This window comes from Gracilinanus agilis, chromosome 3 (assembly GCF_016433145.1).
Source record: "Gracilinanus agilis isolate LMUSP501 chromosome 3, AgileGrace, whole genome shotgun sequence".
Classification (NCBI taxonomy): domain Eukaryota; kingdom Metazoa; phylum Chordata; class Mammalia; order Didelphimorphia; family Didelphidae; genus Gracilinanus; species Gracilinanus agilis.
In genome coordinates, this window is record NC_058132.1 from 22,662,675 (window position 1) to 22,679,311 (window position 16,637).

Here is a 16,637-nt window from a genome sequence, read left to right on the forward strand (position 1 = left end):
ACCCCCAATCACACCAGTTCTAGATACATTTAACCAAAAAATAAATAGGAAAGCTATTAAGGAAATGAATAGAACCTTAGATAAGTTTAAAATGATAGTTGGGAGCAGCTGGGTTGCTCAGTGGATTGAAAGCCAGACCTAGAGATGGGAGATCCTAGGTTCAAATCTAGCCTCAGACACTTCCCAGCTGTGTGACCCTGGGCAAGTCACTTGACTCCCATAGCCTAGCCCTTACCACTCTTCTGCCTTGAAGCCAATAAACAGTTCCAAGATGGAAGTTAAGGGTTTAAAAAAAATTATAGCTGACTAGAGAGCCCTGACACACCTGCATGAGATTAATAGTAGATCTAAGCCTGAGCATACCTATAATCCCACAGTTTCTGGTGGGACAATAATGGTGTGGAGAGCATAAATATTCTGCAAATGTCTTACTTTGGCACTTATACTATGGAGGTAATCTTGCATTCCTGGGAAGTTGTGGCATTGGAACAAAAGTTCCACTGGAGATGACCAAGCTAGACAGACTTGGTTTTGGAAAAAGTATGGTCCTGGCAACATTTTGTGTCTGCTGCCCAAGGATCAATCTAGCTAAATATGTTCCTGGTAATATATGCTACTTAAGGAACAGTCAGATTAAGTTGATCAAATTAAATTCTAACAGGAACATAGAGAAATACACCTAAAATTAAACTTCTAGAATAGCTGTAAATTGTTTGTTTTTTTTTTAAAGAACAATATGGAAATAAACATTAAGAAGTGTTAAGCTGTTCATGCTCACTGAACTAGGGATCCCATTATTAAGATTAGGCCTTAAGGGCATTATTGAGAGGGTAGACAGCTGTGTATGTATGGAAATATTCATGGAAACTTTATAATGACAAAATAACTGGAAATAAATGCAGTGACTGGGAGAAATGACTGAATTGACTGTGATATTTGAATGTAATAGATTATATTGTCAAGTAGAAATGACAAATATTGGAAACAAAGAAAATAAGGGTAATATATGAAGAGGTGAAAAGAAAAGAAAGGAAAAGAAAAGAAAAGAGAGTTAGAATAACATAATATGAATACATTAAAAAAGTAATAACGGTCACAAAATTAAGAGAAAAAAGCATCAAAGTTAAATCTAAAGGGAACTCAAAAATAGAGGAAGTGCATATTAGCACATATGTATAATTTACATACTTTTAAACAAATTGTGAACAACTTGGAGTGTGTGATTTAGCACATAATTTTTTATGCATTTGTTTTTCTAAATGTTTCTTTTTGGTGCTGGTGGTTTAAAAAAATTAAAAAAATATTTTAAGGATGAGAAGGAATTCAGCAGGTTAAAGGAGAAAAGGGAGACTATTCTTTTTCTACAAAGAAACTACCCAAGCCAAGGATCATAGTGTGAGAAAGTCAAATGTGTTTTCAAGTGTGGATTGTAGACCAGTGCAGCCAAAGCAGACAATACATGGCCAGGAGAAGCATTAGAAAATGCTGCTGAAGGCCAGACTAAGAATATGAAAGGTTATTCAATAGGTAACAGAGTCCCAGAAGCTTTAGTAGTAGAGAAAAGAAATGATCACAAAAATATCTTGTTGATATGTGCCAGTGATTCCCAAAGTGGGCGCCATCGCCCCCTAGTGGGTGCTGCAGTGATCCAGGGGGGCAGTGATGGCCACAGATGCATTTATTTTTCCTATTAATTGCTATTAAAATTTTTAAAAAATTAATTTCCAGGGGGTTAAATAATATTTTTTTCTGGAAAGGGGGCGGTAGACCAAAAAAGTTTAGGAACCACTGATATATGCCATACAAGGATACGAGGAGACTAGGCAAAGTTTTATTTAATGTGACCATTGTCACATCTCTAGTACATTTGTGACTTGGTCCAAACAACCTGGATGTGTAAAAATATGGGGAATCTAAGAGGTTTTTTCAGCCCCTCAATTCCAGGCAAAACTAGCCTCAGTTCTAAGATAAGGTGATAAGAATACAAATAATAGAGCTATAAGCAGGCAAGAGTCATTATAAAAGAACATTTGTAGAATGTTTTGTCATTGAGAATACAAAGCAGCAGTAGAAAGAGTAGAAAGAAACTCTTCGGTCCAGTTCTCCATCACCACTACTCCAACAAAGTCTAGAAAGAGCAAAATACCCAGTAGTAAACCAAGGGGAAAACTTAATGATTCATTTTTCCATCCCAGATCAGCATATTTACAAAGAACAAAGTCTGGGCACGTGGACTAACCAGAAAGTGACATGAAGAAGAGAAACTAAATGAAGTCCCTAGCCAGTGTACTTGGGGGTGAACTGGTTAGGGATCCAGCCAAGATGCACCTGATGCTATGCAGAGGGTAGAGAGGACCCAATGGACACCCATGCAATATGAGCCCAGAACTAGGTCACAGAATCAGTGCTGAGAGGTAGAAATAACTGTGGCTCTGAGGTTGTAGAGTGGACATGTAACTGGTATTTCATCCCCAATCTAGGTCCAAGATCTGAAGCTGAGTAACTAGGACAGAGAGCTCTGAACAAGGGGAAGCCTGTAATTCTGCTCCTATACAGCCTTTTAGCTAGCTGCCAGATACTGGGGGTAGCAATAGTCTACTGGAACTCCAATTAGGGACAGATCTTCAAAGATATTGTGAAGGCTCAAATGTAAAGAAGAGCCTATAAAACTCAGACAAATAATGTAGTGATCAGAATTCGCTTAAGATAAGATTGCTTTGGGAACAATGAAGGTTAGCAGGTCATAGTCCTGAATCACTCCTGAAATTCTAAAAGACATTGAATACCCAGAGAAAGAAGCAGTTACATACCAAAGAATACAAACCACCACCAAATAAAGCCCAGTGAGCAGAGCTTGACCCTAATACAAAGTATCAATTTAGGAGGTAAAGCTAGAAGACTGAATCAAAAACAAAAAATACTCCCATAAAAAAAGCTATTAAAAAAATACAGGAATGCCCAAGTTACAAATACAGGGAAGAAATGAGTGCAAAATATCTACAATTAAAGCTTTAAATAAAGGAAAAATGCAGGTACGTGATTAACTAGAATTCCTAGAAGAAATAAAGCAATAGTTGTTTTAAGAAAAGTATTTTATAAGTATTTAGCATTAGAACTTTAAGGTTTACAAAGCACTCTTCAAATTTAACTCATTCTGTTCTCCCAAGAACCAATGGAAATAGTCTATTATTAACCACATTTTCCAGATGAGGAAACTGAGGCAAACAGAGTTCAAATATCTTGTTCAAGGTCTGGTAAATATCTTGGTTTGGATTTGAACTTCAGTCTTCCTGAACCCATGTCTAAGAATCTAATCTCTTTACTTTCTTAGGTATGAAGGAAAGACTTAGATGGAGAATTAACAGCTTCATACAAGGGGTTGAAAATTTTCTATGTAATAAGACTCTTTGAAAAACAGAATGAACCAAAAAGAAGTAAATGAACCCATGAGCTAACAAGAAATATTAATACAAAGTACAAATTTTTCTTCCAAAAATTAGAAAATAATATAAAAATCTAAAGGCAAAAAGGACCTAAAAAACAAAACAGAACAAAACAAAATTCTGGAGAATTGATCAAGGAGAAATCTGAAAGAACCAAAAAAAAAAAAAAAAAAAAGAGCTCAGACATCAAATTTCAGGAAAATATAAAAATAAACTGCCCAGAACTAGTAGAACTGGAAAGGAAAGTGAAAATAGAAAAATAAATTTTTTTCTGGAAAAAATAAATCCTAAATGAAAACTCTTAGGACCATTATACCCCAAATCCAGAACTTGCGGGTCAAAGAAAAAAATACTATAAACATTCTATAAACATACTATAAACAGTGTTCAAGGACCAAGGAGTAACAGTTAGGATTATACAAATTTTAGCAGCTATCTGTATAAAGGATTGTGGATGCTGGAGTGTGATATTCCCAAAGACAAAAATGTAGGCTTGCCACCAAGAATAATTTACCCAGAAAAACTGAATATAATGCCACAGGGGGAAAATAGAACTTTAAAGAAATAGATTTCCAAATATCACTTCCCTCTTCTTTATAGAAGACCCAATGAGACATCTACAGAGCCAGTGTGGCTTCAGAAAGGACTGAAAAATAGTTGAATAGGTGTCTGTTTCTTGACAACTCCAGAAGAAATGCCAGGAGCAGAACAGAGGTCTGTACATAACATTCATCAATCTGACTAGCCTTTGATACTGTTAGTCATGGAGACTTGTAGAAGATCAGAGCTGTATGTGTTTGCCCAAAGAAACTCATCAGTATTGTATGCCAGCTCCATGACAGCATTCTCGTACAGTTTCTGGATAATGGATGATGCACTCACATTTTCCCCATCACCAATGGAATGAAGCAGAGCTGTATGCTCTTTCCTTTTCTTTTTGCATGATGTTTTCAGGTATGTTGTTGGATATCTTCTATGAGGATTAAAATGGCCTTAAGATTAGCCACCACACTGATGGTGAATTATTTAACTTGAAAAGTCTGCAAGCCAAGATTAAATGGAAGCACAGCTGATGCATGAATTTCTGTTCATAGATGAACAGAATCTCTGAGACTGAGGTGCAACAGATCATGGACCAATTCTCTGCTACTTGAGTTAATGTTGGCCTGACAATCAACATCAAAGCAACAGTTTCTCCACCAGTCAACATTGTACTACCTATATGTGGAAATAACAGTTACAGTAAATGGAGAAACTTGGAATGTTGGTGATAAGTTCACTTACCATGACAGTACACTTTCCAAGCATGTCCACATAGATGATGAAGTAGAAGCATCCATATACCTTAAGGGACACTCAGGAAATTATATATACATATACATATATATATATATTAGGCAAGGAACCATGCGATTCACATATCAAACCCTAAGGACATCACAATCAAGGTAAAATGGTCTCTCTCTTCCCCAAGAGAATAAGTCTCCTGGGTTGGCCAGGAGGAGGAGGTGCTCAGCCCCACTCAAGAAGGCAGATTTTCATGGTAAATTGCAAGAGGACATGTAAAGAAAGAATCTGAATCTTAGGAATATATTCATTTGTGCCCAATGACCTGTAGTAGAGCCTTCTGAGATCATATTGGTCTGATTAGCCACATTTGGACACACTGTACATTGACCCTGACATAGTGATGTAATCTTGCTCCTCTTCAAGTCTGAAGGACACAAGTAATCAACTGTAGAGGAAACAGTGAGCAAAGAGGAAAAAGTATAAGAGAACAAGAAGGAGGGAAATACACAAATAATAATTAAACTGGGATTATAAAATATATTAACTCACCCATAAAAGAGAAGACATTAGCAGAGTGGATTAGAAAGCAAAAACCTAACAATGAGTTGCCTATGAGGAACTCATTTCAAGTATAAAGATTCACAGAGCTAAAAATAATGGGCTAGAGCAAAATCTATTATGATTTAGCTAAATTCAGAAAAGCAAGGTAGCAATCATACTCTGAAACAAGATAAGAGCAAAAATGGACATGATTTTTTTGACACAGAAACTATATTTTGCTGAAAGGTACCATAGAGAATGAATTGCCACACCAATATAATAATGAATATACTCTTAAGTGGCATAACAGGCAAATATTTAAAGGAAAAACTAAACAAAATATGAGAGACAGAGTAAAGTTACAATAGTAAGAAACCCTAATGAATCCCTTTCAGACCTGAACAAATATTACAAAAATAAAGGATGAAGAGTTTAAGGATTTGGGTAGAATGTTATAGTAGTTGAACATGATGGATCTCTGATGATTATTGAATAGAAATGGAAAAAGTATACATATTTATCAATTGTGTGTGTGGCACTTTTACAAAAAAAATGACCATGCTTTAGGACGTAAAAACCTCACAAACAAATGCAGAAAAGAGAAGTATTAGTTACATTTCATGCACTAAAATCATATTAATAAAGGACCTTGGAAGAAAAGATTGAAAAATTGTAGATTAAATAACTTAATTCTAAAGAACTGATAGGTTGAAGACTATTTTGTTATTTCTCCTCTTCTGCATAGTGATTCTATTTCCATTAACAAACCTAAGGCCATCCTATAGCACAAAGCACATGATAATCATTATCATGAATGATAATACATGGAGTACTTAAGATAAGAAGAGGAAGGACACAGACTAAAAAAAAAAAGACTAGAAGCAGGAAGGAAGCTACTGAAAAAATTCAGATGGAAAATGACAAAGGCTTGAATTTGGTCAGGGTAGTTAGCAGGGAGAGAAAGTTAAGTTCATTGGGTTTAAAGCAGGGATAAGTATTACAGATAGATCATCTAGCCCACACTGTATCATTTTATTATTTTATTTTATTTTTAAAACCCTTACCTTCTATCTTAGAAAAAATACTAATTATTGGTTCCAAGGCAGGAGAGTGGTAAGGACTTACCCAGGGTCACATAGCTAGGAATTGTCTGAGGACAAATTTGAATCCAGGACTTCCTGTCTCTCGGCCTCACTCACAATCCACTGAGGCACACAGTTTCCCCCTGCATCATTTTATAGACTGAGAAATCGATATTCAGAGAAGAGAAAGATCTTGCCCAAGATCCCCTCAGCTAGAAGTTGACAGAGTTAGGATTCTAATCCAAGTCCCTAGATTGCAAACTTTTTGTTCTTTCTGTTACAGTGCACTATCTTTCAGGGATAGTTGTGAGAGACACCCATTTAAAGGATTTTAGTAGAAAAGCAACATAATCAGAATGGGATTTAAGAAAGATGAGATTTGGACAGTGATATGAAGGGTGGATTAGAGAGGTTAGAGACCAGAGGCAGTAACACTGGTCACAAAACACTGCCAAAATCTGGAAGGGAAGAGATGGGGAAAGCGGGAGTAGAAGCTGGGAGGACAGAGAAGAAGAGATATTCTCCAAACAGAATCATCACAAATAACTCTAACATTAGGGAGAATATCACAATTGATTAGATGTGAGATTTGAAGGAGAGAGAAAGTCAAAGATGGTTCCCAATTGGAACCTGGGTGACTAGGAGGGTGATGGTGCCATTAATAGACATGGAGAAGGGCAATGGTAACAATGTGGGGAGGAAACCCAGAGTTCAGAGAGTAGGTATTGTGCTTACCCAAAATTCAGATTCAAAAACTATCTCAAATATTTTGCTATATATTCCCAAATGTGACTATGACAATGGGATACCCATCATCTTAGAAGCAAAGGCTGAGTTGGCATCATCAATCAACAAGCTTTTGTCAAGTATTTAGAGAGTTCCAGGCACTGTGCAAACATGTGAGGTCCTTCATATTGGGATCTCTCCAAAACACTCATGGTTATTTTTCTCTTCTCTATCCATAGTTGATCTGCCTCCAGGAGGAGGTAATGGCTCCTTACTCTCAAGAGGGGCCATCATTGGTATTGTGATTGGAGGACTAGTTGGAGTGGTTCTGACAGCAGTCCTCATCTGTTTCCTGTTCTTCAGAAAGATGATACGGTAGAATGATGCTTCCTTTGGTTTTGCTCCCTCCTACTTAGCCTCCCTGAATGGGGAAGAGAAACCAGGATGGTCTTCTGACCCTGTTCCCAATTCTGGGACCTGGTCTATCTCCCTTTTCCAAATTCCTAATTTTCAGCACTAATTCACTTGGGTGATTTTTTCCCCTAGACTTTCTTTCTTTCCCCCTATCTCTCAGACTTGATTGCCTTTTAGAAAGAAGAGTTCATTTCTCCACTGGTATGGGGACTAGACTTAGTCATTTTTCTCAGATCCTCAAACAAAGGAACTGAGATCCAAAAATGCAGAGAGGTAAAGAATGGAAGGGGCAAGAGAAAGAAAGGAGATAGTTTGCTACTCACAACTTGGTGAGACTCCAAATGAGAGAAAAGGTCACTGAGGCAGATTGAGACTGCACAGATTAGCTGAGTAGGAAAATTATAGTACCTATGGGTGAAGTAACTAACAGTGAGTTGATTGTACTTCATGGATAAGATCTGATGGGGGAAAAGAAAGTTAGAGGCCTGGGGAGAGAAATCTAAGGGGATCCAAAGACAACTCCTAATTATGCTTCAAATGTCCTTCTGGCTCAGGGACCCCAGTCTCTCTGATTGAGAACTCACTTACATATGTCTGATATTTATTCAGGGTCAGAGAACATCATCTTACAAAGCACAGATCCTCGGCACCCAAACACAGTAAGTAAAGGCACTGAGCAATCCATTTAGTAGCTTGGGGGTTTTGCTGGGGGTGGGGCTTGCCTTGAAAGACTCCTCCAGCCTCCACACTTGTGCCTTACCCTGTCTGGGGCCTTTATCTTCCCAAAGTCCGGTCTTTCCCAGTCTAACTTGCAAAAGGGATCTAGGACTATTCCCTCTCAGCCTTAAAAAGAAAGATTCCTAGACTCTTCTTAGCCACAGGCTAACAGAGTCATCCATCCCAAGCTGGCCAACTCTGGTCTGTAATAAAAAGACCTCTTTCCAGGAGCCATGTCCTCATCCTTATTCCTTCCCTTTGGTTCATGGCACTATATATAGGATGGGGGTCTCTTCCTTCAGTGAACCTTCCTATAGGTGTTCTGTGATCTTCATATCCTTCTCTTGACTGGAATTTGCAACTGAGGAATCTATCTAAAGGGAAATCAGAATCATGTGACTCAGATTCTGTGGAGTGGGAGATCTGAAATGGGCTAACAAGGCAACACTCTAGGCCAGTCCTTTGGTGCCAAGGCTGTTGGGTTGTCCAAGACTGGAAACATTGAGAAAGCATCTACTTTTGAGGATGGTGATTACTCTGCAATCCTCAGGTGTCTCCCAGAGCCTTCTCCTCCTAGTTTCCCTTTCCCAGGGAAGAAGGCGAGAATCCTAGGTTAGGGCAAGAAATGAGGAAGAGGATGATGTGGACTCCTGCTCATTGCCCAGGACAGATGCTATTTGTTTCTAACTCTTGTTCTTTTGCTTCTCCAGGTCAAGTCTTCTTTGACAGTTCAATTAATGAGGTAAGCTTTATTTGTTTCCAGGGGTTGAATCTATCCATACAAACTAGATAATCCTCTGGGCATGGAGAAATTAGATGACTTTGAAGTCTACAAGGCAATTACTATCCCATTTAGTCCCACAGTTTAAGCATTTTCCTTATTTTGCTGACGAGGATACTGAGGTTGATAAGTAGTAAGGATAGGAATCCTATTCAGTCTCCTCAGTTCCATATCTCCCACCTCACTGGCCCTCCATCCACACATTCTTTCATTAAGAGTGAGCATATTCAGCTGACCTGAGCCATACAAGCGCATTCACCTCCATCCCACAACATTTATTAACCATTTGCCCAGTTCAGTGCACTATACTTTATACTAGAGATATGAAAAAAATTACACAGATCCTGACCCTTCCAGGAAAATGTCCCAAAGAAGAGGATTCAGAGAAGAAATAGGACCAAGCCAGTCTATGGCTCAGAATCTCCAAAAGTTTTCCTTTTTATAAAATAAAAGGGAAACTTAGTTGTTGTTCAAGTCATTTCAGTCATGTTCAACTCATGATGATCCCATTTGGAGTTTTCTTGGCAAAGATACTGGAATGGTTTGTCATTTATTTCTCCAGTTCATCTTACAGATGAGGAAACTGAGGCAGAGTTAACTGACTACCTCCCTCAAAAATCAAGAATTATTAAAAATTTGGCTACCTTAGGAGATAATGGGCTTCTGAAGGTCTTCAGGTTTTGACTGGATGGCCATTAATTAGTGGGTGCTTAAGAGGGAGTTCTATGCTCCAGGTAGAAGTTAGACTAGATATGGTCTTATCCAGTCCTGAGAGTCAATGGCTCTTAGATTCCACAAATTGGAAGGGCCCTTGGGGACAATAACATCCTACTCTATCCAATACGTCCTTCACTGATCCCACTCTGTGTCTTGCAGACCGAGGAAACATTCTACGCATCCCTGAATTTCAGTGCCCAGAAACTACTTGCCCTGACACAGGCCCCAACATCTACAGACATCGTTTACTCTAAAATCAAAGTGAAATGATCTGGTCCTTCTTGTTCTCTGCACTACAGATATATTGATAGGTATAACTTGGAGATATGGTGGTTTCAATTCTAGACCATTGAAAATAAAGCAAATATTGCCAATAAAGCAAGTCAAATAAATTTTTTGGTTTCTTAGTTCACATGAGTTAAGTTTATGTTATACTGTAGTCTAGTAGTGCAATAATATTATGTCTAAAAACAATATACATATCTTTTTTAAATAGATATTTTATTTTTACCAATTACATGTAAAAACAAATTTCCACATAAGTTTTCTGAAGTTATATGTTCCAAATTGTTTCCCTCCCTCCCTTCCCTCTCCCCTTCTGCAGCTGGCAAGCATTCAATCTTGGGTATACATATATTTCCATATTGGTTATTTTTATAAGAGAATACTCATATAAAACCAAAAGGTCAAAATAAAAACCCAAAGAAACTTAAGTGAAAAATCATATGCTTTGACCTGTATTCCAACTCCAAGACTTCTTTCTCTGGAAGTGGATAGCATTTTTTGTCATAAGTTCTTCAGAATTGTCCTGGATCATTGTATTACTGAGAAGCTAAGTCTCTCATAGCTGGTCATTCCACAATATTGCTGTTATTGTGTACAGTGTTCTCCTGGTTCTGCTTATTTCATTCTGCATCAGTTCATGTAGGCCTTTCCAGCTCTTTCTAAAATTATCCTGCTCATCATTTCTTATAGTACAATAGTATTCCATCACAATCATATACCACGATTAGTTCAGCCTTCCCCAAATTGATGGACATCTCTTCAATTTCCAATTCTTTGCCACCAAAAAAGAGCAGCTGTTAATATTTTTGTATACATAGGTCCTTCCCCCTTTATTTTTAATCTCTTTGTCATACAGACCTAGTAGTGATGATCAAAGGGCCAAAGGGTGCGCATTGTTTTATAGCCCTTTGGACATCAACCCAAATTGCCCTCCAGAATGGTTGAATCAGTTTGTGTGGAGTAAGAAATTAGTGTGTTATTATCAAGTTATTAATAGTTATTAATATCTAAAAGTTGGTGTCAACCCCGCCCCCCCCATATCCTTACAAAAACTTTATAGCTTTAAATGAGTCTGTCTGGAAATTGCCCTAGGCAATAGTCCAAGGCTGATTGATGGTCTTAGATACTGAAGTACCTGTGATCAAAATCTTAAGTACCAATCTTGAGTACCCTTTTGTCTTAGAAGCTTTCCCTATAGTATCTTTGTATGTGGATTATTGAAGCTTCTTCAAGGAGGTCAAGCCCAAAGTTTTGACTAATCCTTTCATCAGCCTCTCCTAGATAATCCATCCCTGAACTACTCCGCTCCTTCAATGTCTCCAACTTCCTGAACATTTCTTTAAAATATTGATTTGCTTGGATGTATCCATTGTGAAGCTATTGTACAATTTCTAGAAGATGTTAATTAGCTTGAATATGTTCATTGTAAAGCTATTGGACATTCTGTCTCCAACTATTTTTAAAATGTTATAATCCCTTCTGGGAGACCTGATTGCATCAAGATTCTCCTAAAAGTAAGGGATTTTTGAATGTAAAGGGCTTCTGTACTTGCAGCAATGCAATGACCCAGGACAGTTCTGAGGAACTTATGGTAAAGAACACTATCCACATTCAGAGGAAGAACAGCAGGAGTGGAAACACAGAAGAAAAGCAACTGCTTGAACACATGGGTTGAGGCAGACATGATTGGGGATATAGACTCGAAAATACCACTCCAATGCAACTATCAACAATTTGTAAATAGGTTTTGATCAATGACACATCAAAACCAGTGGAAATATGCATTGGCTATGGGGGGGGAAGAGAGGGGGTGAAGGGGAAAGTAAGAGCATGAATCATGTAACCATGTTAACTTTTCTAAAAAATAAAAATTATTAAAGGAAAAAAAGTTAGACATAACTGAAAAAAATGTAAGGGGATTTTTCTGTGAATTTTTGGGCATTTGTCTTGGATCAATGATTTGAGATAGTGCCTCACCCCCTCCTTAATAAAGCATTATACTTTATTAATTTCCCTGGTCATATTTTTTAATAAGTGGAAAAAGTGGGTGAACTTTGAAATTTCCAATGATCCTTCAATTTCCACTGCACACAAGTTCACACAACTGGCAATGCATTAGTATCCCAATTTTTCCACAACCCCTCCAACATTTATCACTTTCCTTTACTGTTGGCCAATCTGATAGGTGTAAGGTGGTACCTCAGAGTTGTTTTAATTTGCATTTCTCTAATCAAGAGAGATTTAGAACATTTTTTCATATGGTTATTGGTAGTTTTAGTTTCTTCATCTGAAAACAGCTTATTCATATCCTTTGACCATTTGTCAGTTGGGGAATGACTTGGATTCTTATAAATTTGACTTAGTTCTCTATATTTTTGAGAAATGAGACTTTTATCAGAGAAATTTGTCATAAAAATTTCCCCAATTTGTTATTTCCCTTCTAATCTTGTTTACAATCATTTTGATTGTACAAAAACATTTTAATTTAATGTAGTCAAAATTATTTATTTTATATCTTGTAATGTTCTCTATTGTTTGGTCATAAATTCTTCCCTTCTCCAAAGATCTGATAAACTATTTTATGTTCCCCTTATTTACTTATAATATCACCCTTTATGCCTAAATCATATGCCAATTGTAAGGAATTAAATTAATTGGTTTGACTAAATATGTGAGAATTTGAAATTAATATTGTGGTTGTTGATTTAAAGTATTATAGCTCAAGTCAAAATGACTTTTAATAGCTTCCATTTACAAAGAGAAATACAAAAAGAGGGTAGAGAAGATATTTAGCCTATCACACTTAATATTGCTCCAGTGCTCGACTCAGCCTGGCATGACTTGTTAACCCTCAACAGAAGTTAATCTCTCTCCAGAAGTCAGGAAAGGAAAGCCAGCTATTCACTCACCCAAGAGCTAGTCCAAGTCCCAGGTTACCTCCAAGAGGCAGGTCAAGATGACGAATCTAGCTGAAGACAACATGTTGAGGATGACTCCTGAAGCCAATCTCTAGCCCCAGAAATTCAGAGTTTTTATAGTTACTTCTTGTCCCTTCCCCTCTTCACAGGGGCCAATCACAGTTTTCAAATTGTCTAGCACTACCCAGGGGGGCAATGTCTTGCGGGATCCACTTCTCATCCTCTGGAGGTATAAACTCTTACCAAAAGGATTCACAATTTCCTGATTGATTGAGTTGTTACCCACTTTAGCAAATGACTTGCGAATACTCTTACTTAGTGTATAGTGAGGTACTACTAAGTTAGTGTTATCCAAGTGTTAACTCAAAATAGACAAAGAGAATAAAGAATTCCCTTTCACACCAGTCCTCTACCATCCTTCACATTTTTTTCACTAATTCCCTTGATATTCTTGATCTTTTGTTCTTTCAGATGAATTTTATTATTTTTTTCTAGTTCTATAAAATAGACTTGGGATAGTTTGATTGGTATGCCACTGAATAAATAAATCAATTTAGGTAGAATTATCATTTTTATGATATTAGCTCTGCCTACCCATGAACAATTAATGTTTTTCCAATTATTTAGGTCTAATTTTATTTGTGCGAAAAATGTTTTGTAGTTGTGTTCATATAATTCCTTTGTTTGTCTTGACAAATAGATTGCAAAGTATTTGATACTGTCTAGAGTGATTTTACTTTATTTTCAAAACCCTTACCTCTTGCCTTAGAATCAATGATATTGGTTCCAAGGCAGAAGAATGGTAAGGGCCAGGCAATGGGGGTTAAGTGACTTACCCAGGGTCACACAGCGAGGAAGTATCTGAGGCCATATTTGAACCTAGGACTTCCTGTCTCTAGACCTGGCTCTCAATACACTGAGCTACCCAGCTGCCCCCTCTAGAGTGATTTTAAATGGAATTTCTCTTTCTAACTTTTGCTGCTGGACTTTGTTGGAGATATGTAGAAATTCTGATGATTACATACCTTAATTAAAACATACTTTATTGTGATCAGTGACCTTTGATGTTACTATTGCAATTGTTTGAGGTCCTCACAAATTGTGCCCCTTGGAAGCTCTGGAGAGACTGAGGGCCAGAGAAAGAAGAAACAAGGTTGAATCATTAACATTATAACATCCACTCCCAAATCTGGCTGGAGCATTGGAGGCATCAATTGGACATGTCCAGTTATCTTTTATTGTCAAATCCCAAGTCCTAAAGAGAATCTTTGTTTGATGCTGTGATTTCTAGGGTACTCCATTAAAAAACCTAGACTAGGGGCAGCTGGATAGCTCAGTAGATTGAGAGTCAGGCCTAGAGACGAGAAGTCCTAGGTTCAAAACCGGCCTCAGACACTTCCCAGCTGTGTGACTCTGGGCAAGTCACTTGACCCCCATCACCCACCCTTACCACTCTTCCACCTATGAGCCAATACATAGAGGTCAAGGGTTTAAAAAAAATAAAAAACCAAAAATCTAGACTAGATATGAGGCCCAGAATCCTTTCAATATAATGATGGCTTGGCTATGTGTGTCCTGTTTATATGGCGTTATGACTCTATGAAGAGGAAGGGAGGAGGTAGGGCACCCCAGGTTTGGATGTTGGGGGATGACTCCTCTCTTCAGCATAAGACACTGTAGCAGTTAGGATCTGAGAAGGAAGCTTAGCCCACTGGACTCTCTGAAGAGCCTAGGAAGAAAGAGGGAATTAAGGAAACTTTAGTGATAGTAACTGAGACAAGCAATTTGGGTTGGGCTGAGATGACATCACATCTTCTCAGTCCTAGAAGAAACAAATGTTTGAATACCTTTATCAGACAGAAGCTAAACTGAGATCTCCTGAGGGCTCCAGCTCATTCTGAAGAGGTAGGGCCAACTAAAAAAGGGAGCTACAGCCTTGGAGTCAGGAGACCTGGATTCAAATTCTAGCTCCAGAACCTATTGTATGACCTGGGTCAAGTAATCTCAGTTCTATGTGGTGCCTCCCTACATCACCTGCCTTACAGGCTATGCTGAGGAAATGTCCATCAAATAGGAAAGAAATACTAATCATTATTACTCCTTGGATACTCCATTAGCTCTTTCTACTCTAGCTAATTCAACAAATGAATTGGGTAGCTAAGTGACCTGGTGCATGGAGTGATAGACCCGGGTCCAGGAAAACCTGAGAATCCAACTTCAAGCTCTTACTAGCTGTATTATTCTGGGCAGGTCCTTTAATAAATCTGCCTCAGATCTATCATCTGTTAAGTGAGTCTAATAATAGCACCTTACTCCCAAGATGCTTGTGAGGGTCAAATAAAAGAGTAAAACCATCAGTCAATATTAAGACCCTATGTAAAGTCGCTCTATTGTTACTTGCAGATGTTTCTAAAGTCACTGTGTATGAAAGGCCAGCTTTCCCCAGGCCAGTCTCTTGGAAGGGGGGCAATGTCAGCAACCTGATTGAAAACAGCCAGAGAGCTAGTGAAGTTTGCAGAGCCTGTTCTCTGAGGCCATCTGCTGATCTTTATTTTTATACCTTTTTCTTAAGATTACATACATGCTGGCATGATTTCCATTCCCACCACACATCTTTTTTGAAGACAATGTATTAAGTATACTTTTCATTTTCCAGTAACTTTTCCATATTTTTCTTTCTTTCTTTTTTTAAACCCTTACCTTCCATCTTGGAGTCAATACTGTGTATTGGCTCCAAGGCAGAAGAGTGGTAAGGGTAGGCAATGGGGGTCAAGTGACTTGCCCAGGGTAACACAGCTGGGAAGTGTCTGAGGCCAGATTTGAACCTAGGACCTCCCATCTCTAGGCCTGGCTTTCAATCCACTGAGCTACCCAGCTGCCCCCTCCATATTTTTCAAGGTGTGTTTGACATATCTCTTGAGCTACAGTGGTGGGAAAGTACAGGAGACAATTTCTCCATTTATCATTTCATTGCTCTTTTATGTTAAAGTACTGTACCAAATCAGGAATTAGGGTGGGAGGAAACTTGGAGACTATTCTAGCCTGTTTTTGTAGGCACCTGTGTATGGGAACCTAAGTTAGGGTTTTAAAATCTTTAACATTAACTCACTATTTGCTGGTTTGTTGTGAAGTGACTTCTAGGGGAATTTCTGTATTACTGCATGTAAAGGTGGGAATTTCTTAGGAGTTTATAGGGGGCCTGTAAGGGCTCTGATATTAGCCTGTATTGTTTTACTGAGTTTCCCTGGGGCTGAATAAGGATATTGATTACAATAATTTCAATAAAAGGCAATGTTAGTGAGAAAAGAGTCACATAGGGGAATCTGAGTGGAATTGTCATCCTTCTGTCACCTGCCATGCAAGTTTCTGAACTCATGTGGGGCTGTGCAAATGTTATGAACTTTGATGGCTTCCCACAACTGTGGAGGGGACAGTTACATGACTCAGTGGATTGAGAGCCAGGCCTACAGATGGGAGGTCCTGGGTTCAAATCTGATCTCAGATACTTTCTAGCTATATGACTCTGGGCAAGTCATTCAATTCCTCTTTCCTAGTCCTTATTGATTTTCTGTCTGGGACCCAGTACACAGTACTGATTCTATGACAGAAGGTAAGAGTTTAAAAAATAAAATAAAGTCACTGTATACAGAGTAAAGTGCCAAGATGAAAGTAGTCAGAATTGTGGGTAGATCTGGCCATGTCATTACTCAAAGATCTTCAGGAC

General features: G+C 38.1%; 1 protein-coding gene across 1 annotated transcript in view; it reads left to right on the forward strand.

The window, feature by feature from the left end:
* The window catches only part of LOC123240852, a 75,536-nt gene that overhangs the window by 14,646 nt on the left and 44,253 nt on the right, over window positions 1-16,637 (forward strand). The window contains exons 6-10 of the mRNA XM_044668565.1: window positions 4,918-4,933; window positions 7,364-7,456; window positions 8,105-8,154; window positions 8,923-8,954; window positions 9,870-9,971. Coding sequence (XP_044524500.1) covers window positions 4,918-4,933; window positions 7,364-7,456; window positions 8,105-8,154; window positions 8,923-8,954; window positions 9,870-9,971 — 293 coding nt within the window. The remainder of the gene's footprint in view (window positions 1-4,917; window positions 4,934-7,363; window positions 7,457-8,104; window positions 8,155-8,922; window positions 8,955-9,869; window positions 9,972-16,637) is intronic.